The 26,248-nt window shown below is 36.9% G+C and overlaps 1 protein-coding gene across 1 annotated transcript; it reads left to right on the plus strand.

Annotated features, from left to right (window-relative positions):
* The first annotated feature begins 296 nt into the window (after nt 1-296).
* Nucleotides 297-17,365, plus strand: LOC139151946 (uncharacterized). The gene is made up of 10 exons (XM_070725010.1): nt 297-520; nt 2,002-2,093; nt 3,094-3,203; nt 5,840-5,962; nt 7,590-7,920; nt 11,053-11,206; nt 13,008-13,198; nt 14,074-14,262; nt 14,909-14,984; nt 15,676-17,365. The coding sequence occupies exons 1-10, from the start codon at nt 442-444 to the stop codon at nt 15,828-15,830; spliced, it is 1,500 nt and encodes a 499-aa protein (XP_070581111.1). The 5' UTR covers nt 297-441; the 3' UTR covers nt 15,831-17,365.
* The last annotated feature ends 8,883 nt before the right edge of the window (nt 17,366-26,248 follow it).

Here is a 26,248-nt window from a genome sequence, read left to right on the forward strand (position 1 = left end):
AACACTGACCACAACATTTCCAGAAAAATGTATCATATATATACAGGAAAAACCCATAAAAGACATCCTCGTTCAAGCAAAAATCAAATGCCAAGTAATGAACGCGTGATTTTGGAATAATACATACTTATTCCAACAAAATGGCAAAATAAAACAAATTTACATGACTTTGAATGTGTTGGGCAAAGGAACAAAATCACAAAAGCAACTTGTCTGAAAAGCAAAATTGGTCTTTCGGAGTCACATTCATTGAAAGTGGATTTTCACCACATTAAGCGCCATCTACCGGCCAGATACTTCTAGCTTTACGACTTGTTACTCATTGTCGTAAATCAACCGTTTTACGGCAAACAGACGAAGCGTCAAACTTGCAGACGTCATGTTGAAGTGATCTCACATTAATATTGTGTCTCAAAAGCCAAGTTACGAACACCATACACCATGGACTTCCATCCAGTAAAACTTTACATCTACGATATCAGCAGGGGAATGGCCAGGGCCATGTCACAGGCTATACTCGGTAAGTTTTCCTTCAGGATTCACCCCCGTGAGGCCATGGTGGACAGAATGATCGTTGACTGCCAGATCATGTGGATTGGAATGAAGATTTCTTGCTGTCATATGTAGTCAGTCTGCTGTTCAAATTTGTTACTTTCCGATTGTAGTGTGGGGCAATCGACCGCACTTGACGTCTGAAAGAGGCTTTTGATACATCTTCAATGGATAACCGCGTTGTCGATTACTCTCACATTTGTTATGGACACTAAAACAGACAAGCCGACTGCCAAGTTGTAGAACCAGTGTTGTCTCCCGAGGTCATATTATTGGGTCTAGATTTTTAGTGTGCATTCTATCGGGCTGATTTTAAATCATAAATAAATTCACCCGTTGTGTCGACACAGTATCGGGATAGAAATGTCAACGGAAACGAAAAATTACTTGAGCTAACTAAATTATTTATTTGAATAGTGATTTTTCATACATAGCAGTGCCCTGCAGCAACTGGGTTGACCATGGATGTAAAAAATATTTTTACATCCATGGGTTGACGAACTTCGCTTTCAGTTGATATTACAAATCTGTCATTCATAACATGAACGGGGGTCAGTCAGTGCAAGCCCACTAACGAGATTTTGGATCTTTAAACGAAATTTTAAGTTTACAATATTCTCTGAACACGATGCCCACAAATTATGTGTAGACATCCACTGCAAGACTATAATACCTGAGATCTGAGGTATCCTCTACTATACATGTACACTGTAGCTGCAAATACCAATTCATGATTACAAACTATATAAATACACACACACACACTAATCATTTATAAGAAATCAAAAGACATGTTTAAATTTGATAAATAAGAGTTATTACGTGTGATTCATATTTGTTGGTGATAATGTGACAAATCTGCAAGTCATTCATCCAGTATTTGTATGTAATAAAATGTTTAAATGTTGACGTATATGAATCACCTGATAGGGTTTCAGGGCTGTTGTTGGAAAACCCCAGATGATGTCATACAGTAGACTCTGATGAGTCTGCAAATTTTGAAATCTGAAACCATGTTCAACCATGGCACTGACATGGTAATGATCAAATCAAAATGAATGTCACACCAAAACAATCAATTGAGAGAGGAATCATCATAGTCACTGCATATGATTATTTCTGAGATTTATATTGTGAGACAGGTGTAGTGCATGATTGTGGTTGGCGAAAAAAATTATACAAAAGTGAAGCATTTACTGGGAGTACTGCTTAATGTGACTATCATAACTTTAACGTTATTTGAGGTATTACAAGGCCCTTCAGCCCAGGATACAGGTCCAGCTATCTTATTGAAGACAGTGGAATTAACCGAAATCTGGCTTTGAAAAATTCAGAAACAAATGCAAATTGATGGTACTTTACCACAGTGGATACTAAACTGATCTGACCCAGCCAAGACATGCTATTGACCATGGCACAACATGTTTTCAAAAAATTCTGTCTGTACAGGTAAGCACATCGAAGGCGTGTGGCATACTGGAATCGTTGTCTTTGGTCGTGAATACTTCTTTGGCGGGGGTGGAATAGAAAGCTGTTCACCAGTAAGTATTTTCATGAATTTGATACACTGAAGAAACTTCAAACCTTAATAGAAGTTCTTGAAAATATTGTTTGATTGAGTGATCAATATTTTAAACAGAATAGTTCATAAGATCAGATGTTTACAGGACTATTGACCCTAGTGTAGAAGAGTTTTGAAATGGGAGAAACTTTCAGTCTGTAGTTGAATCAGTTCATGAATTACTCTTCTTGGTATTGTATCTGCTGTGCATAGAGTTTGCCTTGCAATGCCCATGCATAGGTCATAGTGTAGGAATGCACCCGATGCAAGGCCTCAAGGGCTCATTTGATATTCCTAAAATACCAATACCATATCTGGATAATTACTCATCTATGGCAGCTGTACTCGGCTGTTGTCAAATCAAAGACTTGTTTACTCTAGGGATTCTCTAGAGTATTACGTTCAAGATTCGCGATATTCCTATTGTGCATTCAGACGAAAGTTTATCCCATGAAATCAGACTTTCTGTCGCATTACTGAAGGGTTGCTCTGTGGCATTTATCCTGAGGAGTACACGCATACAATACTTCAAGTGTAACTTGATACTGTGTGGCTTATGCAGAGTTCAACACACTGAATGGTCTTTTACATTTAGGAAATATTTGTATCGTCTGAAAAATATTTTTTTTCTATAATTGTATGTATCTCCAAAGGCAGGTAGCTTGAAACATTTTGATGCAGGATTCATAAAAAAATCAAAGATTTAATCTTTCTTCAATGAGTTAATATCATTATTATTCTTTATACATGACATATATTGGTTATAGAGGACACACCAAATTTATTATTAATTTCAGAATTAAAAAAACAATGACATCAAAATGGCATGTTGGGTGCAAACAATTTGATACATATCCCCTGTTACATGTAATCTGCAAGTATTAAATTCATTCAACTTTTCACAAGAATATTTGTTGCTGCTACTGTATGCCCCATGTGACTGGATTTTGATAAATATGTGTTAATGTGATGTTTTGCAGGGAGGGACAATATTGGGCCAACCAGATTCTGTTCATGACCTTGGACTGACACAAGTGAACTACACCCTGTATCTGGATTATTTAGCAGCACTGAGAACTGATACATTTAGGTAATTGTGTAATGCTGTTTTATTCTGCAGAAATAGGTGAATTTAATGCTTCCACTCCCATTTTGCTGAATATAGGTCCATCCCCGATCATTGGAAACGATGGGGACTGTACCAATGTGTTGTAGTACAGGGGTTACCACATAAATGTTATACCGGTATAGACTTTGCTAGGGCATGACTGTCAAAAGAATATGATCATAAATGCTGCATGAAAACAGTAATGTTGAATGGATAGAAAGTCACACCGAGAATTGCCTTTCAACAGAGTAACAAAACCGACATGTTCATATTTTATTGGAATGTCAAGCATTATATATATTACTACATGTATAGCGCTATATCAGTTGTCATACGCATAAGATTTACACTGTTAGTTTGTTACAGCATTTCATTTCTTATCTAGTAGTGTATCACATTGTGTGATTTGAGATATACGAAATTGCATCTGTAAAGTGTACTTTATAAAAAAAACAGAATTTTAAAAGGCAACATAATGAATGTGGTATCATCTGATTGAAATTAATCACATACGAGGTGGATGGAATGGATGTCTGGGTGTAATGTTACCATGCCCTGTAATGACCACTGCATTAAATTGCTAGTCAGCCATTATTACAAGTGATATTTCAGCCGAATGGCATTCCATGGTGGAAGCTGACTTGATGACCCACCACCCCGTCTCAATGTCATTCGTTCCCAGAACATGATATAAACATCACATCTTCAGTACCCTGTTGGCCTATCATATCAGTGTCTACTGTTTGTCATCCGAAACCAATTGGATTGATAAAGTGTTTTGAAATTGTTAGTTTGATCACAATTGCTACTTATACCTCACCTAATACTGGAACGTAGTTTCTTTTTTTTTTCAAATACACTTCAAAGGAAAGTAGCATTAGGGATGGACCATTTTTTATCCTTGGGAGGGGTCTAGAAGATTGAACTGGGGAACATTATTTTTTTTCGCCCTGCTTCTTTGAGTTATCTTTTTGCAAATGTGCCAAGTAAGGCAACCTTGGTTTTCATTTTCCTTTGCAGAGAAATTTTTTTTGGGGGGTTGCGCATGCATGCGCACCACCAAATGCTAATATTTTCCTGTTCTTTTTATTGAGATGCTTTTGTTTATGTGACAGAAGTGAATTGGGAAAGAAATGTACAACAGCACAATGTTGACATGTCACTGCAGGCATGCGATATATGCATAATGAAGTTGAAAAGAGAATAGAAGCAACCTGTACTGTAGCAAAACACAGACAAGGAGAAAAATTACTGATGATGGAGGACAAAAATGAAGTCATTGTGGACGCAGTATCGACTGTTCAGTGATTAAGTTTACTTCAAGGGAGTAGGCTAAAAGAATTTGGAAAAAACCCACAAAGGTTTGGAGATACTCTGATATGAATAGAGCAAGAGGAATTACTACCTACACTGAAGTGACATTAATCCATAGACCCTCGAGAAAAACATAACTTTTGGAAGGATATAAAATTTTGAATGTAATGCTATAGAATGAAGTCATTATTTGGTGGCCATTTTGGAGTGTTATGAAAATGCAATTTTCATGAAGACTCAAAATTATGTCAGTCACAAAATGATTTCCCATTAAGGTAAAGGGCGACGAATTCGGACGCGCACACACGCTTTAGAACGTTTCTGCGCAGATTTAACTCCAGCCTGCCGCAAATGGTTATTTTGCAGCGCATGTATTTAACATCACCTGTCATTGTGAAATTGCGCTTTTACCTAATTTTTTGACCCAGTCTCTTAGAAATACATGTGACCTTTAACCTTGTCATACTTTGACCCCCTAGGAAGCTGGATTTTATTCAATATGAGCGCAAAATTAACATTTCTCTCCATTTACTTGGCGCATATTACCCATTCACCTGGAGATATTGTAAAAAGTAGCGTGGTGACACCCTTTTATTAAAGTGTAAACTAAATGGTATTATGTCAGGATTTTATTCGCCAAGTTTGGTCAAAATGACACATTCAAAGCGACAGGAAGAAAGTTCGAAAATTATGTAGTGATATAATTTCGATATCGTCATTTTGTAATCGATACTTATGTTAAAATTTCTTTACAAACATCATGAAAACTATACATTCGATAGATATTGATCTTAATCCTTGGTATTTATTAAAATTAACTCATTTGCTAAGCGTTTTATAATTGCTTTCTTTAGTTTAAGTGAATTATATCATTTTTATTTATTTCTAACGACGCCATTTTAACGTCCGTTTCCATGGAAACGAGCGTGGTGACCCCCATTTTTTATTTCATTTTTGCACTTGCACAACTTCAAAGAATATTTGTGCAAAGTTTCAAGAAAATGACACCACAACCTAATTTTGACGTAATTCGTAGTGCTTCACCTTAATACCATGTCATCAGAGACAAAGTGAATTTCCCAATTGGAAAAATTTCTATTTGAAACCGCAACTTGAGTTAGGAAAATTTTTCAGTCCCCCTCCCCTCTACCCCCAATTAATGACATCACCTTCTTGGCATGGTTGAACTGGTTTGCATAGATATGATTTAAAATTCTCTATGGTGTGCAAGTTCCTTATAACTACCCATGCCAAGGTATTTAGAAATCGTTTTTGATTTGAAAATGTTTCTTTTTCTTTTGTAGCCTTGAGAAGTATCATTTGCTTGATCATAATTGTAACACATTTAGCAATGAAGTAGCCCAGTTTCTCACCGGTCAAACTATTCCATCGTATATAACCAGTCTACCAAAGGAAGTGATGGAGACGTAAGTACATACACCTTATAAATCACCATTTCATAAACAACAAGTTTAAGAGACATAGAAGTAGCTTAAACTTGTAGAATGCCATAAGGAACACCATGATGTGTGATAGCCCATGGCTGTTGTTTGTTGGTTTGTTTCATTCAGTGTTTGAACAAAGAACACTAGTCAGCTGTCAAATCACATGGCTTGAAAGTATGATACAAAAGCATAAAACCAAAACACATACTGTGAAAGGTTCTGATATGAGTTTTAAACATTTAAAGTCAAAACTTAGAGGTACCTAAGGGGGTGTGTACACAATTCAAATATTTGTGTTTTATCATCTTTTAATTGGTAGAGAAGAGAATATCATCGTGCAAGACTGGCCTACAAAAATGTCTAGAAGTTATTAGATTTTACTGTTTATATTCAGAATTCTTATGACTCTGAGATTAATGACTTTAAACCAATACACAGACACTAACTACTGGTACTACTATTGATAACATTGCCAACTTCATAAGTTGGTGAACTTGCAGATAAGTGAATATGTGTACCCATATGAAAGCACAGAATTTTAGCAAAATCAACAATTGTGTGCTCTATCTTACATGGTCGCTTAGTATCAGTAGTTGATGAGGACAGTTGTTTCTTTCACAACTGTGTCACTTATCTTGTACTATATTATTATCAACTCCACTAGCCATGTTACATGTACAGTTAGTCCACAAGCAACATCCTTCAACACATGCAATAGCATTTTGCAGGATGCTTTGAATGACATGATTGATAGATGTTGAGAATGGAATGTGACTGGCCAATCCTGAAACCCTCTCAGGACCATGGGTGATTTAAACTCACAGTACGGTGAAAACAGGAACTCATTCAGTGGTGGTTAGACTTTGGTGTAAATAGACAATGTTAATTTGAGCCTGATAACCAAAATAAAGCTAAACGCCCCGCTACTTAAACACAATGAGTTTCACTTACAATGTACATCATGTACATTGCAAGTGAAACTCATGTACTACATCTTTTAATTGTACAAAGCCCCTCAGAAGTACACGTAATACACAGCATTCTCTAAAGAAGCTCACACTTGATGAACAAATACGTTGCAAGGCAAATTCAGATTATTGCTGATGACACATCTTTGTAAATGAACACAGCACCTGTGGCCGTAATTGAGTTTAAGTTTAATATGATATTCCTCTACTGACTACAAATGCAGGACAATGCTTGCAAGGGCATTCAAACCAAAGCTTAAATTTAGAGGTTAATTTTTTTATGTGAGGAAAACCAGCATTACAGCATGTATAGTGTGCTATTTTGTGATCAAGTGATTTTTCTCCCTTGAAAGAGTATAGCCAGTTAGGATACTCTATCTCAGTTGAGACTTAAAAAACAATATCATACATGAACTTTGATCATTGATGATAACAACCTGTATATCCAGTAAATGCCATGGTTACTACCTAGCCATATTCATTCATACCTAAGTTTATTTACCCGAGGTACAGGTAGCTTAGAATGACCAATACTGTGTGGTTTCTAGGGTCTAGGTTCAAGAGTGAGGAAAAGCACAGTACGTACTTGAAAATCTCCCTCGAAGTCAAATCTTTTGATTCATTCGATTTCTATCTTGCAGTCCACTTGGGCAAATGATCAAACCAATGATAGATGCAATGCAGGTGACGCCGGTTGGAGGAGAACCAATTCCACACCAACAACCAGCAGGTCAAGGGTCATCTGCATCAGAGGGGCAGGGCTCATCTGAGACTGCTCCAGTGTACAGACCGCCTCCTGTGCCTGATGATGGTTATGACGTATATGATAGATCTGCAGCCAGGGCTGAGGCGGCAGCTTTAGCAGCAGAGTACATTGGAGATAAGGGATTCTCAGCTCTACAGACAGAAACTGAAGGATTCAAAAGAAGTAATGTTGATAGAGCGGTATTAGTACTACATGAAGATGTTGATGTAAGTGTTATTTACACTCTTTGGCATCTATCATCGAACGCTCAACTTCATGTGAATATTGATACATCAGTGTTTCCTTTGAATTTTAATGAGTTGAAAAGAAACTTCCTCAAGGAGTTCACCGCCTCAACCATGTAATAATAATATAGCTGCAAACTCAGCAGACAAAACAGCGCCAACAAATAAACTTGCTGGGCACACAACACGCATGCTCCACATTTATTTTCGCTTACATAGCATGCACAGTGGTCGCAGGAACGCTCGATGTTTAGACTTTTGTTGGTTTGTACTGTACATGGTACCACATGAAAAGGTCATCGGAATTTGTGTTTGATGCTCACTTCCAATACTATGGTGCACAAAGATCTTTGTATCTGGTAAACAATATCAAATTGAATCAAAGATTGGACATTTCTCGACCATCAGAAATCTTGTGTACACGATCAACAAATGTCAACTTTGAGTCTAGTTCTGCTATTTTTAGCCATGCTGAAAGAAAATTTCATGAATAAATTATTACGTCTGGTAACCAAGCAACTACTGAAGGTTGCGTGCTTACATCATGCTTTGCACTGTGCTGTGCCGAGTCTTGACTGACAGAGAAACGTTCTAACGTGTGAAATTTGAAAGATTCACATTTCAAGAAAGGAAAAAAAAACATTTGTACTCAAACTTTCCTTTTTAGAGTCAACATTGTGCTTGTTCATTTTGAAAGTAAACATCGTGCTGGTTCATTTTGAAAGTCAACATCGCGCTGGTTCATTTCCTCACGCCGGCACAAATGTACGAGCGTATAGTGACGATTATGAATGATGATGGTCCCATTTTCAAATGAAACCACATTCACATCATGAATTTGATTTATATTGTAGTCAGAAACAACAAGCACAGGGAGTAATGTTTGCTATGGCATTAGCAGTCGCTAGTTCAGTGAACCTGTAGGCGAAATCTTGATGAGATCTCAGCTCGCTCTTTATATAGTTGAAATATGGCTCACAAGCATTGAACTGGGGATTTTATGCTGACTGGTAAATCAGTTAAACCTCCTGCAATAGTCGTTGGAGATTTTGTTCAACATATTGCGCATGGTGGAAACCGCAATTATCCATAATCACACAGTCACCGACAGCCAAACACAGATTTCCAAATTATCCGTAACTCGAACGCCTCATTGAAAAAGTTCAATAACTCCAACCTGTTTGATGGTCCAACGGTCACATCGGAATGATCGACACCCGTAGCACTGACAAGGATGTTGATCATGTATGTAGCATTTGATGCATGGCGTTGTATTTCAACTGCCTGTGTCCCGATTTCTGTGTGTCCAAAGTGACAATTGCCTGTAGTTCGGATCACCGAAGACTCATCAAACCAATGAATTTGATTTATATTGTAGTCAGAAACAGTTTCTATGAACTACAATGTATTATGTTCTATAGCTGGAGTCATTGATTTCGTGTAAGTAAATACTAAGCTGCCGCCTTTTGTAGAACTTGATATGTTGGAAAACGTTGTTGACAACTCTGGTGCGTTCTCGCACTGGTCTATCACCGGCTGTCAGGGAGCCTGTTCTCTCGTACTTACAGCAGGTACTGTGCGCTGTTGATTTAGAGACTCCAGTCGTCAATGCAATTTCACCATAAGAAACACCTTTCAAGTGAAGATCTAAGATGCATCTTCACATCAGAAATGGTGTTGGAAAACCCTGTTGCATTTTGTGGGTGGAAGTGTGTATTGTGCATGCAGCCAGGCAGTTGTACAATGTAGCAACTTTCAACTTTGCTGCCAAAACTATTTTTGTAACTGCGATCTGTTGTTACCATATACCATATTAACATTTTATTTGTTGCAATGAAATTGACACACAAATTTTGATGGGCTGAAACTTCTGTGTAATCATCCTACATCATATTGCCCATTGTTTTTGAACGAATCACACGAATCGCTAATGTAACGGTATGTATTCATGCAGCTGTGAATATGACGTTCACGTCAGTTGGTTGCGTGCACACAGTCAGCTACAAAGTATCTACATGTTTACATAAACTTGTCACCAGCACGGCGGTGTCTGAACTTCTTAGGAAGTTCGTTATCAACCCATGAAGTTTCAAAGGAAACACACTGATGAATTCATGGGATGTATCAATATTGATGTGAAGTTGAGCGTTCAATGATAGATGCAAAAGAGTGCAAGTCTATAAATTATTGTGGTTGGAACAATACTCAAAATGTTGTCATTTATGGACAGGCCTTGCTTAGAATGTTCTCTTATTATGTGGCAGACACTAATGGGCAGGCAATTTGAACTTGGATTGTTGTCACATCGATTTCCATCAACTACAGTGAAAGGGATTATCACTGATTGGTAACACCAGTCTTGATGCCATCTTTGCTATCAATGGGGCAAATTTCTGTCTTCGTACAGTCACCGTCTTGAATTAATCTTCTTTGCTTCACAAACACAATAATATAATACTGTAACTCCAGCTAAACAAGATGTTTACTCTCTGATTTAGTATGAATATTTAGATATCAACATCTTCAAAACCAGGTAATGATAGCATACAGGGGTAGTTCAAGACAGCCTCCCTTCCTTTCACAGAACCAGTCTCACAGAACAGTCCATTGGTGGCGCTTTTGCTAGCCCCATTAGGAACAGAGAATCACATGTCCTTGAAAGTGTTGTGGTATTCAGTGTAAATGAATCAGATTTTGATTTCATTTGTGGATGGCTAGTTAATTGCTAAGGAATGACGTAACTAAATCTTTATGAATTTGTCATTGTAGCTTGCTATGAACTCTTTGATCATCTTTCAGATCATTTGAATAGCAAGTTGGCGTATTGCATCCCCTATACTGTTGTAGCATTTGTTTTTTTATTCGGAGGGATATGTACAATTTCAAATAAGAACTAGGTTTTCAGAAACCATGGCTAGCCATGTACCTTTTTTATCATCCACACATCTGCTACAAGGTGTGTAGTAATATATACTAAAAATATATACTTTATTAATATATATAATATATATATATATATATATATATAATATATATATATATATATATATATATATAATATATACTTTAGTTTGATATACATTACCAATAATCTTTTCTGTTTGTACTTCTCAGGTTGAGAGTAGATTTACCAGACTCCAAAATGCTTTACCGGAAACTTTGCTATCCTCCGATGAGATGAAAACATTGCAACAATTGAAGGATTACATATTGTCAGATTCCAAGTGTAAACTAGATAAACCAGGGGCAGATGCAAGAGGTGTTCTAGGTAAGGTTCTAAGTTTCCCTGGAATTTACATTCTACATGCTTGAAAGCAACTTGAGCATTGCTTTCTTCTGTTGTATCTTTCTTTTTTGACAGAGTCAAGCTGGCCTAGCGTGCTGTGGTTATTACAGTTAGTGTGATGATGTGTTGCCATTTTGCATTTGGAAAAATTGAAAGTGCATAAAGTGAGATTGTTTTGCACCAGTGTTTTCAAAATTCTTTCAGTGATTGCTGTTTATTCATCGATAGAAAACTAAAAGCAGTGGTTGAAAATGAAATTGATAGATATGATTGAAAAGTAAGTTCTTTTTTCTGTTGTCACGTATGTATAGCTTGCTATTTCCGGTAGACAGTAATTCTGAAATTAATTCTTCAAAGTGAACGTGATCCATATACAAAGTAACAGGCAGTGTTTCAGGATAACAAACACATTCCCAGATGGTGTGCACTTGCCATCAACCCTTATGTTATATGTGATTACAGTTTACGATGAATTAAGTATTCATTTTACTTTTACTATCTCATGATTTGTGGGTAGACTGAATAACAGGAACTGTTTCTGTTGTAAACATGCCTATGCTGAAAAATGTATGCTTCATCAACGTCAAAATGTTTAGACTGTTTGTAGAGGTTCATTGACACAGCGGTATAGAACCAGACAAGGAGTTTAAATCTTTCACACCATAGTTTAGTCCAAACCATCATTATCAGTAGTGATTGTGGACCTGTTTACAGGATTCAGAGAGTTCAGATCATAACAACTGTGGTCTCCTATCTTAAAAGAAATGCAAATATTTCTGTCATATGTATTTTGAAGTTAGTGGGTCTACTGTTTCTCTCTCAATATTGAGAAGATTACTGCAACTGATTGTTCTGGTGAGACAAGACAACATGATACATGAGAGTCAATATCCATCTTTTTGTTCATATGAAGGATGGTAAAGCAAACAATGTGAATATTCTTACAGCTTTATGCGTATCCCTGCTCAAAGTTAGAAACTGTGCTCCTACATTTGAGGAGGATAGAAGAAAGCTAACAATAATTTGTCAATATAAACTGAAAATTACTGTACATAACATACAATAGTGTTCAATGTAACAGTAGTTTTAATGTAATATCAACAGAAAAAATACTGGTTGTTATAATCATGATTACCCTTGCATGTTTTGATATTCAGAGAAGAAAAATGTGTTATAACAAAATTGTCAGTCACAGCTTCATAGGATTTGTTATGGTTGCAACTGAAGTGATTGCACCTCTTGAAGTCAGATACCATAGAAAAAGAATTGCAAAATGTACTCAAAGTCACAAAATGAAAGTTTGTATTGTCAGTTGTCAAGGTGATGACCTCTATGACCTGTTCCTTGCTATTCTGACAGCAGACTAAGACAAGTCTTCAAATGTTGCCAATATTGGTTTTGCAATTTTTTTTGGATTTATTACTGGCATTTCTTACAAGTTTTTTTTTTCTTTCAAACTAACAGTATGTGAGTAGACGTAAGTCTAGGATGTTTGACTTCGTTGTAGATGATGTTCACAAACAATAACAACTCCATTTTATTTTCTCCATGAACCACCATTCACCAAGTGTTATTGCAAAATCCTAGGAGTCCATGTTGTAGCTTTCACTCACTTGTTCTCAGTCTGTTACACTTGTCACTTGGTGCTTGTTCTATCTCTATGAAGATCATGAGCTGAATCAGTTGTTGTAGTGTCTTGTATGTATACATGTAGGATGGAAGGAAGTTGCAGTACCCATATCAATCATCATGTTTTCACTGTACTTGTATTTGGTATCGACAGACATAATTCTGACGTCACCAGAAGTGAAACCACTGGATCTAGTTTATCTGACAGATCTACTGCAGGCGGCGGCCTTGGAAACAGATCTACGTGAATTTTTCAGCAATGGTCACACATTGATGAGATGGTTCAACACTATCAGTTTAGATGAATCCGTGCCAGAAGAACTGCGTCTCTCAATCACTAAATTTGTAAGTTTAATTCTCCACTTTCCAGAGTCTTGATACTGTCTTTATATTATCTTGACACAGTTAAGAATTCGCTTATACAAATGAAATGTATGTGCTAGTGGCAAGTAATATTGGGCAATGATATTTGACAATTTCATGTACCGGTATGTAGTAATAATATAGAGTGATGTAGTAGTTTACATGGTAGACTATCAAAGCATACTGTAGATACCGTATCTGCATTTATAAGGTCAGTAGTTGAGACTTTTGATGATTGTTCTCATTCAAGTTGAGATACACTGTATTCAGCTTTTCAATTCAGCCTGTACATGTTCAGATTGCAATGTTATAGCTGACAAGTGAATTCTGGTCCAGACTAGAATTCAAATGTAAACAATAAACAGTGCATGTTACATGTATAGTATGTACCCTGTATTGGCAAGCTAAATTGTTAGGTGTGTCAACATGCTTTGGGGGTAGAATAAAAACTTGCAATTGAAGCAGAAAACAAAAATGGTATAAAAATCACCCAAAGCTACAACTACTAGCCTTTTATTTCATGATTGATAAGGATGGAATTTTAGAAATGTTACTTTTCAGGTTGTCACTACTTTAAAGTTTTAATACCCAAATTTGACCGAATTGTATCAAAGTAAAGCCACTTATAATATGTCCAAATGCATTTTATGCAGAATGTGGTGAAAATCTGAATAATCCAACATTATATAAATAAAATTAGAAATAATAACTGTTCCAAAGACTTTGTAAACTATTATATGACCAGAAAGGTGACTGCAATCAGACGATATGCTCAGTCATGTTGTGTTTCTCATGGAGAACAGCCACATGGTCAGTTTTCACTCACAAAGGTTTTCTTGTTTCTATGTTCATTCCAGCTGTGCAATATGTGTCTGAGTAGAGATGGCTTTGATTGGCTCACATCAACTGTACAGTGGTCACTAGACTCCAAGAATACCAGCAACTCTAGAATTATCAATAGATTTTTAGTCAATAATTTGTTAAGTGGATATGTCTCGTTGTGTGAAACCTCTGCAGCCTGTATGTTAAATCTATCACAATATAAGGTAAGAAGACCACTTTGCTACCCATGACTTAAGGTAATATGTGCCTCGAAAGTGAAAGACTTAAACTTTTGCTCAAACTTTCGTGAAGAAGTCTTTCAACCATTCTCTTTCAAAAGAATAAATTTTGGGAGTCACCATGCAAATTTGGTACCAGAGAAACAAATAACCCAAGATTTACCAATATTTAAAACTCAAAATGGCTGCTATCCCTGTGTTAACTCCATCAACAAAAATAAAATTTTCGAATTTCGAAAAACTAAGCCGATGAAAAGTTTGCTTACACCAAGAGCTTTAAAATGAACCCACAGAAGTGGTAGATCAGAAAAGAATTGTAAAAGTTTGAGAGAGTCCAAATATCTGTCCCCGAGGTGTGATCTACCTTAATGATTGTTTGTGTGTGTGCTGTTTTGGTCAGATGATTTCCTAAGTTGAATACCAAATGCAGACATTGATAGGGAGTTTCATTCTTGAATGTGTAAACACCAATACAATGCAAACTTCAAACAGCATTTTATTTTACAATTCCGTTGCCAAGGAAATGTGTTATGACATGAGACCAGTAAAACCATAAGGGCAGTTGTGATAGACATTCGAAGGAGTAAATTTTTTATGTCACTTCTGACTAACATTTGGATTTTTACACCAGGTGTACGAAGATGCTGCTATAGAGTTTGGCAGTGCCTTGTTGCAGTGTTTAGCTGGTGATCTGGATGAAAATCCAGGTATGTCATGTGTATTGGTGTACTGCTTGCTCACATTATGTTACAGTATTTTCAACATATAAAGATATTGCTGTTCATTCTATCTCAGTGAATGTCCTGGTGAAATGAGAACATGACTGCATTTATGTTGAGTTTACAAACAAAATTATACGCTCACATTGCACCAGACCTTAGTAATGAATTTCTCATCGGCCACCATAGAAGTATGAGCTAAATGTTCCTATTTTAAAATGTTCAGTGGGACAAATCCCTTTGACAGGTTTTAGATCAGTGTCAGTGCAAGTCCATTGAAATTTTGAGTTGGTGATGAAACTAGTGCCCCAGTAGTATTTTTGCAGAAATTCATGCTCATTGCAATGATTTTCACAGGCTTCATAACTCCCCACACTACCACAAAATGCTACAACAATCTTTCACAACAGTCTGCATTTTGATCGAAGCCGACAATAATCTATGAAAATATGTTTCAAATCCATGCAGGTAAAACTCAAAGGTTAGCATTGCTTTTCACTTGATCTATTTTCACTGGTAATAAACCTGGAAGTTAATTACAGGTCTTGTACTACATGTTCTTAAAAATCATGAAATTTATTTAAAAATTGCAGTACTAGTATTTGCTGTGACAATTTCTCAGAATTTACTGACTTTGACCAAACCCTTTTTCTCAAATCTTTTTAAAATTTTTTTGTAGCTTTCTACTGCTTATCAGCGTTGTACCAGTTCACAGAGTATGGAGAAGTGGCATGCCTGACCAATGTACTGGGTTTAGATCTTGGAAAATATGTCAACAAGTCAGATAGGATAAGAAAAGTGTGTTCTGACATCAATGAAGTCTGCAAAGATTAATGGAATGAGTGAGTGTGGCTGTTCCTGGGGAAGACATGATGAACTTTGGCAGTGTCTATCGAGTTGGCACATGAAGGATACTTACCTTCTTGTCAATCATTTCAGCGATATACATGTATTCATCAGGAGCACTTCTCATTTCACACAACAACTTGCCATCATTTCTTTTTATGTCCTATCTACTGCTCATCCACAAGTATATGCTTCAGTTGCAGAGTACTTTCCTCTGATATCAAATCCTGATTGACCCATGAACTCTGACCTCAGTTGCAGAGAAGTGCTCTCCTCTGATATCCTGATTGACCCATGAACTCTGACCTCAGTTGCAGAGAAGTACTCTCCTCTGATATCAAATCCTGATTGACCCATGAACTCTGACCTCAGTTGCTGAGTACTTTCCTCTATCTTATCATGATTGACCCATGAACTCTGACCTCAGAACTGATATATTTTACAGACATCAAATTTCCAGCAAAAGGACTACCTTTTTATTTATGTAGTTTTTGTGTCTTCAACAATATTTGTAATGCATCGAAGAAAAGATAAAAAAGCTTTAAACAAGTCATATCTTGCATGAACTTTTTTGCCATTTACAAAATTAATACCTTAGCAATGCTTTTATAGAAAATAGTTATGTAAAACTTTTTAAAACATTTGAACTTTTAGATAATATGTACGCTGTAACATTTAATACATCAGTTGACTGCGTAATAGATTTAACAGGAACAGGGATAGAACCTCAGCCAATAAACTGCGAAAGTATTAAGGTACTATGTGCCTGGAAAATGAAAGACTTAAACTTTTGCTCAAACTTTCCTCAAGGAATCTTTCAAGTATCCTCTTTCAAAACCACGAATAAAAATCCGGGGGTCACCGTGCAGATTTTGGTACTAGAGAAACAAATTATCATGGATTTACTGATATCTGAAATTCAAAATGGCCACCACCCATGTGCTAACTCTATTGAGAGAAATAAAATTTTTGATTTTCAAAAAACTAAGACGGTAAAAAGTTTTTACACCAAGAGCTTTAAAATGACCCCCACTAGTGGTAGATCAAAAAAGAACTGTAGAAATTTGAGAGCCCTACTATCTGTCCCCAAGGCGCATTCTACCTTAATTTCAGGGGAACATAAATTCACAGTTTTCATATTCTTCACATCTTCACTTGGATTTAAATTCACTGATTTGCCAGGAAAACAATAGAATCTATTGTTATTAAACTTTTTTATCTGAATTTAATTTTTGGATTAATCTGCCGGCAAAATCAAGCAAGATCGGCAAAAAACCTGAGTGAGTATTTGATACTTTTACAGAAATGAAACATGTAACACTCCTCATTTCTAATAGAATTTTCCAGAGTGATGAATTAAGACAATCTATCAGATTTCCATAGAGTGTTTTTTTTACCAGCCATTCCCATTACAGTCAAACTGACAATAAATCATTATCATTAAAGGACACATTGTACAAGTTATGATGACCTGGGATTTAAAATGTTTTTCAATAAATCAGAAAATTCCTCACGGAATCAAAGTGTTGACTCAATTTTTCAAATCATTTCTGCACCTAAAACTGCGGTGACATGTATAGTTTTCATGAGAATTGAGTTGCTCAATTTTTCAGTGTTTCACGTACCCTGAGTGACAAAATCTTGATTAGCTAAAGTACCAGTTTTTTAAAGAAAAAGTCATCGTTGATGACACAGTCCCCACTTGTTAATGGGTATTTTGATTACAGGTCCTCAGAGAGGATAGAGTCCTCTTTATTAGGTCAGTGATAAAAATACTTTTGAATGAATTTGCTTGATACATGTGTGAGTTATGGTTCAGGACATGAAAAAATCATAACAAAATGGCTGCACAGTGGCCATATTGGATCGCATCACAAAACAAATTGATGTGCATAGCTATGACATTGGTCGATGTCCTTGTACCAACTTTGAATAAAATCGGTTGAAACATGCGGATATGCCTGAGAAATGGCTCTGTACATGAAAAAATCGTAATAAAATGGCCGCCTGGCGGCCATATTGGATCGTATCACAAAACAAATTGATGTGCATAGCTATGACATTTGTCAATGTCCTTGTACCAACTTTGAATAAAATCGGTTGAAACATGCCTGAGTAATGGCTCTGTACATGAAAAAATCGTAATAAAATGGCCGCCTGGCGGCCATATTGGATCGTATCACAAAACAAATTGACGTGCATATCTATGACATTGGTCAATGTCCTTGTACCAACTTTGAATAAAATCTGTTGGAACATGCCTGAGTTATGGCTCTGTACATGAAAAAAAAGTAATAAAATGGCCGCCTGGCAGCCATTTTGGATCGTATCACAAAACAAATCGACTTGCATCTGTATGACATATGAAGTAATCCTTGTACCAAGTTTGAATGAATCGCTCCAGGCATCTCTGAGATATCTGCGTGAACGGACGGACGCACGGACGCACGGACATGACCAAACCTATAAGTCCCCCCAGACGGTGTCCGTGGGGACTAAAAATAACCAGACGGATATCGATCCAGAACAAAAAATGATTACTGTTTTCCCGTAACCATCAGAATTTCCAAGTTCATGCCAATGATCGTGACTGCTCAGTATCGACATTGACATATTAATCTCTATGATTCAAGGATCCTAAACATCGTCCACAAGATCCAAGGTTTGCTCTTCAACACTTTGCCACAGTATATTCACACTTTGCCACACGGTATATTCACTGCAGGGACAATTAATGTTCCTGTACTCCCCAGCTCCGATTACAAGAGTGACTCTTACGAACTTTGATCCTTGGAAATTGAAAGTTGGTGGATCATTGAAATGCAAACTTTTCTGCAAAAGTCATAAATTTCACAAAATCAACGTGTAATCGCAAGACAAAATGTCTTTTGGTATTAAAATAACATTAATACGATGTTACAGAAAGAAACTGTGCTGTACATCAGTTTTGTAAACAGCACCTTCATTCTTTTGATGTACATTTCAATTTGTGCCATTCAAACTATTTAAAAGGTAACATTGGAGAGTAAAAGTAACAATATACAATTTTTGTTTCTAGCTTCACCAGAATTTACTCTCTTTTGTTTTATCAGGACAGAATGCACACTGTTTCCCCATTTTTTGTTTTAGCTTCCATAGCCATATGTATATATGGCAATGGAAGCCATTCTTATAGGCTAGGGAACTGTCTGTATTTCATGTATGTATGTCTGTATGTCTGTGTGTCTGTATGTCTGTATGTCTGTCCGTCAACATCAAAAACTCCAAAACCGCTGCACATTTCATCTTGATATTTGGTGTGTACATGGATGATGGGCTGTAGATGAGATTTTGTTCAAATGAAGTTGTCATTACCAAAAATATGCACATTAAGTGAAAAAATGTAAAAACAGTCAAAATTGAAAAACTCAATAACCACCGAGCAGATTACATGAAAAATTAGCATGTAAGTACTTAAGGCTGACCTGAAATGATTGTGCACATCTTGGGTCAGTATCTTGGACTTGCTATTTTTCATGAATTTTTTTGTAATTTTCTCCCATTTTTGGTCAAAAAATCTTCTTCTCTGAAACCACAAGTCCGATTGATTTGAAACTTGGTATGGAAGTGCATAGGAGTGACCTTTCCCAAATTTGGGCAAATCATGGTGAAATTTGCATATTTTTAGTTTACACTTCCATAGACTCCCATGTATAAGGCAGATCTCCATAGACTCCCATGTATAAGGCCACGAAAAATAAAAATTTAGTTTCTCATCGTATTCATATTGCAAAAAGGATGCAGTGACACAATTTTTAGTCCCCACGGATGAAGTCCAGTGGGCTTATAGATTGGGTCATGTCCGTCTGTTCGGCCATCCGTGAGTCCATCCGGCCGTTCACACAGATATCTCGGATATTTTGACAAAATGTCATGTGACCTCGATGACCTTTGACCTCAAATATACATATTTGTCCATAACTCAGTAACCACAAGTGCTACCACCCTTCATATATGGTATGATGGGACACCTTATGACGCCACATATTGTACCTCATTAATTATGCGCATATCTAATTTTGAGCGAGCCAATAGAGCTAGAGGTCTGATTTTTGGTATATAGGGAAAACTTAGCAATACAATGTTTTTGACAAAATGTCACGTGACCTCGGTGACCTTTGACCTCAAATATACATATTTGTCCATAACTCAGTAACCACAAGTGCTACACCCTTCATGTATGGTATGACGGGACACCTTATGATGCCACATATTGTACCTCATTAATTATGCACATATCTAATTTTGAACGAGCCAATAGAGCTAGAGGTCTGATTTTTGGTATATAGGAATAACTTAGCAATACAATTTTTTTGACAAAATGTCATGTGACCTCGGTGACCTTTGACCTCAAATATACATATTTGTTCATAACTCAGTAACCACAAGTGCTACACCCTTCATGTATGGTATGATGGGACACCTTATGACGCCACATATTGTTCCTCATTAATTATGCGCATATCTAATTTTGAGCGAGCCAATAGAGCTAAAGGTCTGATTTTTGGTATATAGGGATAACTTAGCGATACAATTTTTTTTGACAAAATATCACATGACCTCGATGACCTTTGACCTCAAATATACATATTTGTCCATAACTCAGTAACCACAAGTGCTACACCCTTCACGTATGGTATGATGGGACACCTTATGACGCCACATATTGTACCTCATTAATTATGCGCATATCTAACTTTGAGCGAGCCAATAGAGCTAGAGGTCTGATTTTTGGTATATAGGGATAACTTAGCAATACAATTTTTTTGACAAAATGTTACATGACCTCGGTGACCTTTGACCTCAAATATACATATTTGTCCATAACTCAGTAACCACAAGTGCTACACCCTTCATGTTTGGTATGATTGGACACCTTATGACACCACATACTGTACCTCATTAATTATGCACATATCTCATTCTGAGCAAGCCAATAGAGCTGGATGTCTGATTTTTGGTATATAGGGATAACTATAGGAGAGAAATTTTTTGACCAAATGTCATGTGACCTCGATGACCTTTTACCTAAAATATATGTTTATGTCAATAAATAAGTAACCACAAATGCTATGTCCTTTGTATTTAGTAGGATGGGAGACCTTATGACAACACACGCTTTACCTCATTAATTATGCACATATCTAATTCTGGGCAAGCGAATAGAGCTAGAGGTCTGATTTTTTGGCATATAGGGATTAATTAGCAATATAATTTTTTTTTCAAAATGTCATGTGACCTCGATGACCTGTGACCTTGATTATACATATATATGCATATCTCAGTAACCACAAGTTCTATACCCTCCAATTTTGATAGGATATTAGACCTTAAGATGTCACATTTTCTACCTCATTTATTATACGCATATGTATTTCTTGGGTGGCCAATACTGCTAGAGGTCTGATCTTTTTTCCCGATTTAGAACAATAACTTAGACATGCCTCATGTGTTTCAAATTGGGAACAACGATATAGACCTATGTGCCCATAGATCTCAACATATACACTCCAGTGATACTTCTTAATGACCACATTTCCCTGCCCCATCAAGACTAATACTCCTATCACAAGTGGGGACTATGTCATTGTCATGACTTGTTGAGTTGAGTAATGAAAGCATTGTGTATAGGCAGGCTCAAAAAATGACTTTTTTACTGAAAATCGGACCAAATGTATTGGCGCTGGTGGCGCGATTCCTGGCCGGGCCCGCCCGTCCCAATTAAGGCAGAGGCCAACTGCAAACCTCCGGCGGGTACAGACAGTCCGTTGATCGATCTTCAATTCTGCCATTAGCTTTCAAATAGAAGAAGAAACCTTTGATACAATGGATATCAGTGATGGGCGTCAACGCATTTTATCGTATTCAGTCGGCGGAACATATCGTGTTAATGATGAAATTAGAGAGCAGGAATGATGACTGCCAGAATTGTTCTTCCTTTCATTGGTTGGGGCTAGTCAGATCAGTGTCGCTCTGACAAATCCATAAATACATCTTTTGTCTTAACAAAACTTGAGACATTTGCAGTGATTTACGGGAAAAATACTCGAATCCTCCTTGTTTCCTTGCGATACAATTGTTCTCGTGTCTTGAGATTTATGTTCTCTGAAGTTCAATGCAAAAACACCCCTTGCCTTCTCCTTTCCCTCAACAGAGCTAGCCTGACTAACGGCCCTGCTATTCTTATGCAATAAATATCAGTCAAACAACCAAGGCTGACTTGTACCCGATGATCTCACATCAAACAGTGTTTTCTCTGCATGTTTATTTATATTTCAAGGCCGGGGCAATTTCTGCCCAATTCATCAAAATTAGGGGACACATTTGACATTTTAGGGGACAGTCACTTTTATTGTTGATTTTGCCTTCTTAGGAAGCGCTTCCCCGCCGATATCATTACGATATCGATCGTCACTTAGCTCAGTTTCGTCGTCTATGTCGCATGCAGCACCCGTACTAACATAGGCCTATATCATAATATTTGTCAGTTTGTGATGTGCTCGGCTGCTCTCCATCTTCGGTAGATTTTTATTCCATAGGTTCCCTGACTCAGACTTTGATGTATTTGTTTTCTTGCACACGCTTTGGTCTGACTTTGGAAATGTGCGCTGATCAAACGATTGTGTTTCACTTTCGCGATCGAGATCGATCGTCACCGCAGCCTGCCTATACACATGTTACAGCTGGAATTTTCGAGAATTCAGTCACTGATACAGTATTTCATATGAAGTTCTTCTTTCAACCTTTAGCGCTATCAAACATGACCATAAAGTAATATTGCTCTACTATCCATGGAAAATGAACCGCAACTTCGTCGTTGACTGTTCTTTTCGACGTGTACACGTCACCACGTTGTTCATGTCACCGAAGCTGAGTGACAGGGGATAGTTTGTCTTTTCCAAGTGAGTATGACTAGAAAGGAACAGCAAATTCACACGCCTCTACACAATGGGTTTGCGTCACCTTCATACATGGGGATTTCTGTCCTTGTTTTGTTTTGTGCGCGATTTCCTTTTGCGGGGCAAACAAAGTCTCGAAAGACGCAATTTGCACAATGGCGCAGTCGAGAGAAAACCCTCATCAAATAAAAATCATGTCAGGTGTTTGCTATCCGTAAAATGAACAGATCGCGTTATTATTTCTAATTAAAAACTATCTACTGTTGATTGACCAATCAGAGTGCTCAATTCAGGGTGTTTTATCTACTCGTAAAGCCTTGGTCACCAAATTCCAGAAACGAATGACAGCGCCATAGTAAAGTCCTGTCCAATCAAAAGTGAACATGTCATAATCTGTAGACATCTGGTACGTTTTAATATTCAAATTGGTAACACCGCGGAAACCAGCTGTAACACAAAATCTGCTGTGGTACAAACATAAACTAATGTGCCCTAGGGCATTTAAACTAATGTGCCCTAGGGCATTTATAGGATGTTCCATTACATTGGAAGGCTATTTTACAAATAAAAGTTTTAGTTCATATCATAAACATGTTACATTGACAAAGGGGACAGTTGACGTAAACACATTGAAAACGAAAATATATCAGTTAGGGGCGATAGTTTTTAAGTCGGATAAAACCCTCGTACTCGGGCTCTTCTGGTATATAAAGTCCAACCTACGAAAAAATGTCTCGGCCTGCGGCCTCGACATTTTATCGTTGGGTTGGACTTTGTATACCAGAAGAGCCTTGTACTCGGCTTTATCCTATACAAGATGCAGGCAAACAAAAACAAAAAGAAAATGGCGGATAAGATCATAAAGGCCTAACTAGTATTTTGAGCAGTTGGAGCCGTAAAAGTAGGCCTAGAAAGACTGCAAATTGCTGTTCCTTAAAATATGGAACACCACTGAATATAGTCAATCAAAATGAATCCATTTAGGCCTATGATGCAACGACAACAACTATCGTCAATAAATAGGGTAAGTGAAGATATGACACACTATAATATTGCCCACTCAAGTCTAACAAAGAATGACCCTTCGTTGAACTTCTTTGACGTCAACTGATCGGTAGGGAAGAACATCTGTTCATGAAATTTGCATATGCATTGTTTTACAACTCTACTTGATTTGACCTGAATAGCAACAATATCTGAACTGAAATGAAATGCCTCTTCTTTGTTTTGACACCGGCACTTCTTGATAAACAGTAAACTTATTCTCCGCTCTTTGCAGTATCGCTTATGCAATGTTTCTGTGCAACCATAATCGTGTGGTTGAAGTGGGAGGCTGTATCTTGGAAATGGAACAGTTCATTTATGTTGGGGGAATAAATGATATGACGTGGTTATTAATATTTTGAAATTAATGTAATATTTAGGAAATGTAGAGGTTAAAAGTTTACAACAAGATCGAACAATAATTTTAATTCGGTAATAGAGTTTTGGTATTGTAAATAATATAGTTTCACTGCCCTTTGAAGACGTTATTAATTTCTCTTAATATAATTTCTGATATTATATTAGTCTTTTCAATAAAGTACGATGCTATGTCCAAAAGCTTAGTGTTGTTACCCGCATTTCTGTAAACTCGATCGAAGTATTGGCATCGTTGTTCGAAGTATTCCAATATGCCAAATAATCCCACTCTCATGTAAAAGTAATGGTTATCCCTTGACATGGTCTCAAGTGCACTTATCTCCAAAATCGCTCTCAAAGGCCTAAACGGGGTGAATTTTGAGATTAAAAACAAACGATCAGGAAAATCTTTACTTGCCACTACGACAGGTCGGATTTCAAGCCTATCAGACAACGCACAAATTATGCTTACTGTCACCGTCATCTCCAACACTAGATCTATGATATAGGAATGTTGCCTATCGCTCTGTCAACGACCAAGTCAACAAAAATTGACTTTTTTACTGAAAATCGGACCAAATGTATTGGCGCTGGTGGCGCGATTCCTGGCCGGGCCCGCCCGTCCCAATTAACGGACAAGCAAAATATTCAGTGTATTGATTATTGACAAGGACACATTACTTGACATCTTGATACATGGCATGGAGCATTTTAAACATTTTTTCCTTTGATTCTACCTCTTAAAAAGATATACCATAATCGCTGACGTTCCACAGTATCGAATGCCTTGGAAAAATCTTCAAAAGCACAGTAAAATGTGCCACGCTTGCCAGAAATATATTTTTCAATGACAGAATTTAGAATGAAAATGTTGTCGATGGTCGAATAGCCTCTACGAAAACCAGCCTGTGCTTCATCAATTTTCCAAAGTGCGTCAGACCAGAAGGTCAAACGATTATTTAGAATCGAAGTGAAGATTTTACTGAAAATACTGAGTAAAGATATGCCCCTATAATTTTCAGGATATTCAACAGAACCACTTTTGTAAAATGGAATAATAATGGCTCTAGCACCAATCACTTTGGAAGGTTCCGGACTCAAAAAGTCTATTGAAAAGAACATTTAAATATGGAATCAAAAATGACTCGTGGATTTGAAAAACCCCCCTAGGATACCATCTGGTCCAGCTAACTTCCCACTTTTTATCTTTCACATTGCTCTGTCAATCTCATCATTTGTGATTGGAGAATTTATAATATCAGAGCCAACATTTGTTTAATTGTCAAAACATGTACAGAGCTCAAAAGACTTTCCAACTCATCAGACATGGAAAAATCATCTTCACAGCAGATTCATTGGCTACCAAACGTTTACTGAAGTAATCGTAAAATCCATTAGGCATGACATAAATTCTGAACGAATCTCCAATTGCAAACGAAGACAACATTTCGAAAAGATGTGATGGTACAATTGCGTAATCAACTACGCTGGTACCGGCGTTAGCAATGCATGTAAATTCGCTATGTTTGGCATATACACCCACTCTGCCATTTAAAATATGTAAGTTAAATGAACAACATAGCGAAAGAACAGAAACGCCGTAAGAATTTACCTCTGTGTCTTTGGACACCCATGACATATTGAAACAGTCAATATTGGACAAATGTGAGGGATCAAAGATGAAATATGTGTTGTCACCTCTTATGAAATCTGACTCTTCACCTGTGCAGGCATTCAAATCACCACCAATGATTACATACACTTTTGATAGATTTGCAAAAGTGTCATTAAATTCGTTTTCAAATATTTCTACACCGTTTCCAGATGAAAGAATCATAATTTGCAGAGTAACGTGGAGTGATATATACACTACAGAAAAGGACATAGTTATCTAAGCCAAAAACAAATCCCTTAAATAAAAGAAAAATACAATCGTAAAGTTTAGATTGAACGAGACATATTTAGTGAGATGATTTCTAACTAACATTCAAACACCTCCATGACGTCTACCAAATCTTGAAATTTTCTCACGACTACTATTAAAAATCTGAAAACCTGGAAAGTTTT

This window comes from Ptychodera flava, chromosome 15, assembly GCF_041260155.1.
Source record: "Ptychodera flava strain L36383 chromosome 15, AS_Pfla_20210202, whole genome shotgun sequence".
Lineage (NCBI taxonomy): Eukaryota > Metazoa > Hemichordata > Enteropneusta > Ptychoderidae > Ptychodera > Ptychodera flava.

Excerpts from the sequence above, each read along its gene's own strand:
- LOC139151946 (XM_070725010.1), top strand. The coding sequence starts at position 442 with ATGGACTTCCATCCAGTAAAACTTTACATCTACGATATCAGCAGGGGA. Across the intron at positions 3,204-5,839 it reads CTGAGAACTGATACATTTAG|CCTTGAGAAGTATCATTTGC; the intron begins GTAATTGTGTAA and ends TTTCTTTTGTAG. Across the intron at positions 11,207-13,007 it reads AGATGCAAGAGGTGTTCTAG|ACATAATTCTGACGTCACCA; the intron begins GTAAGGTTCTAA and ends TGGTATCGACAG.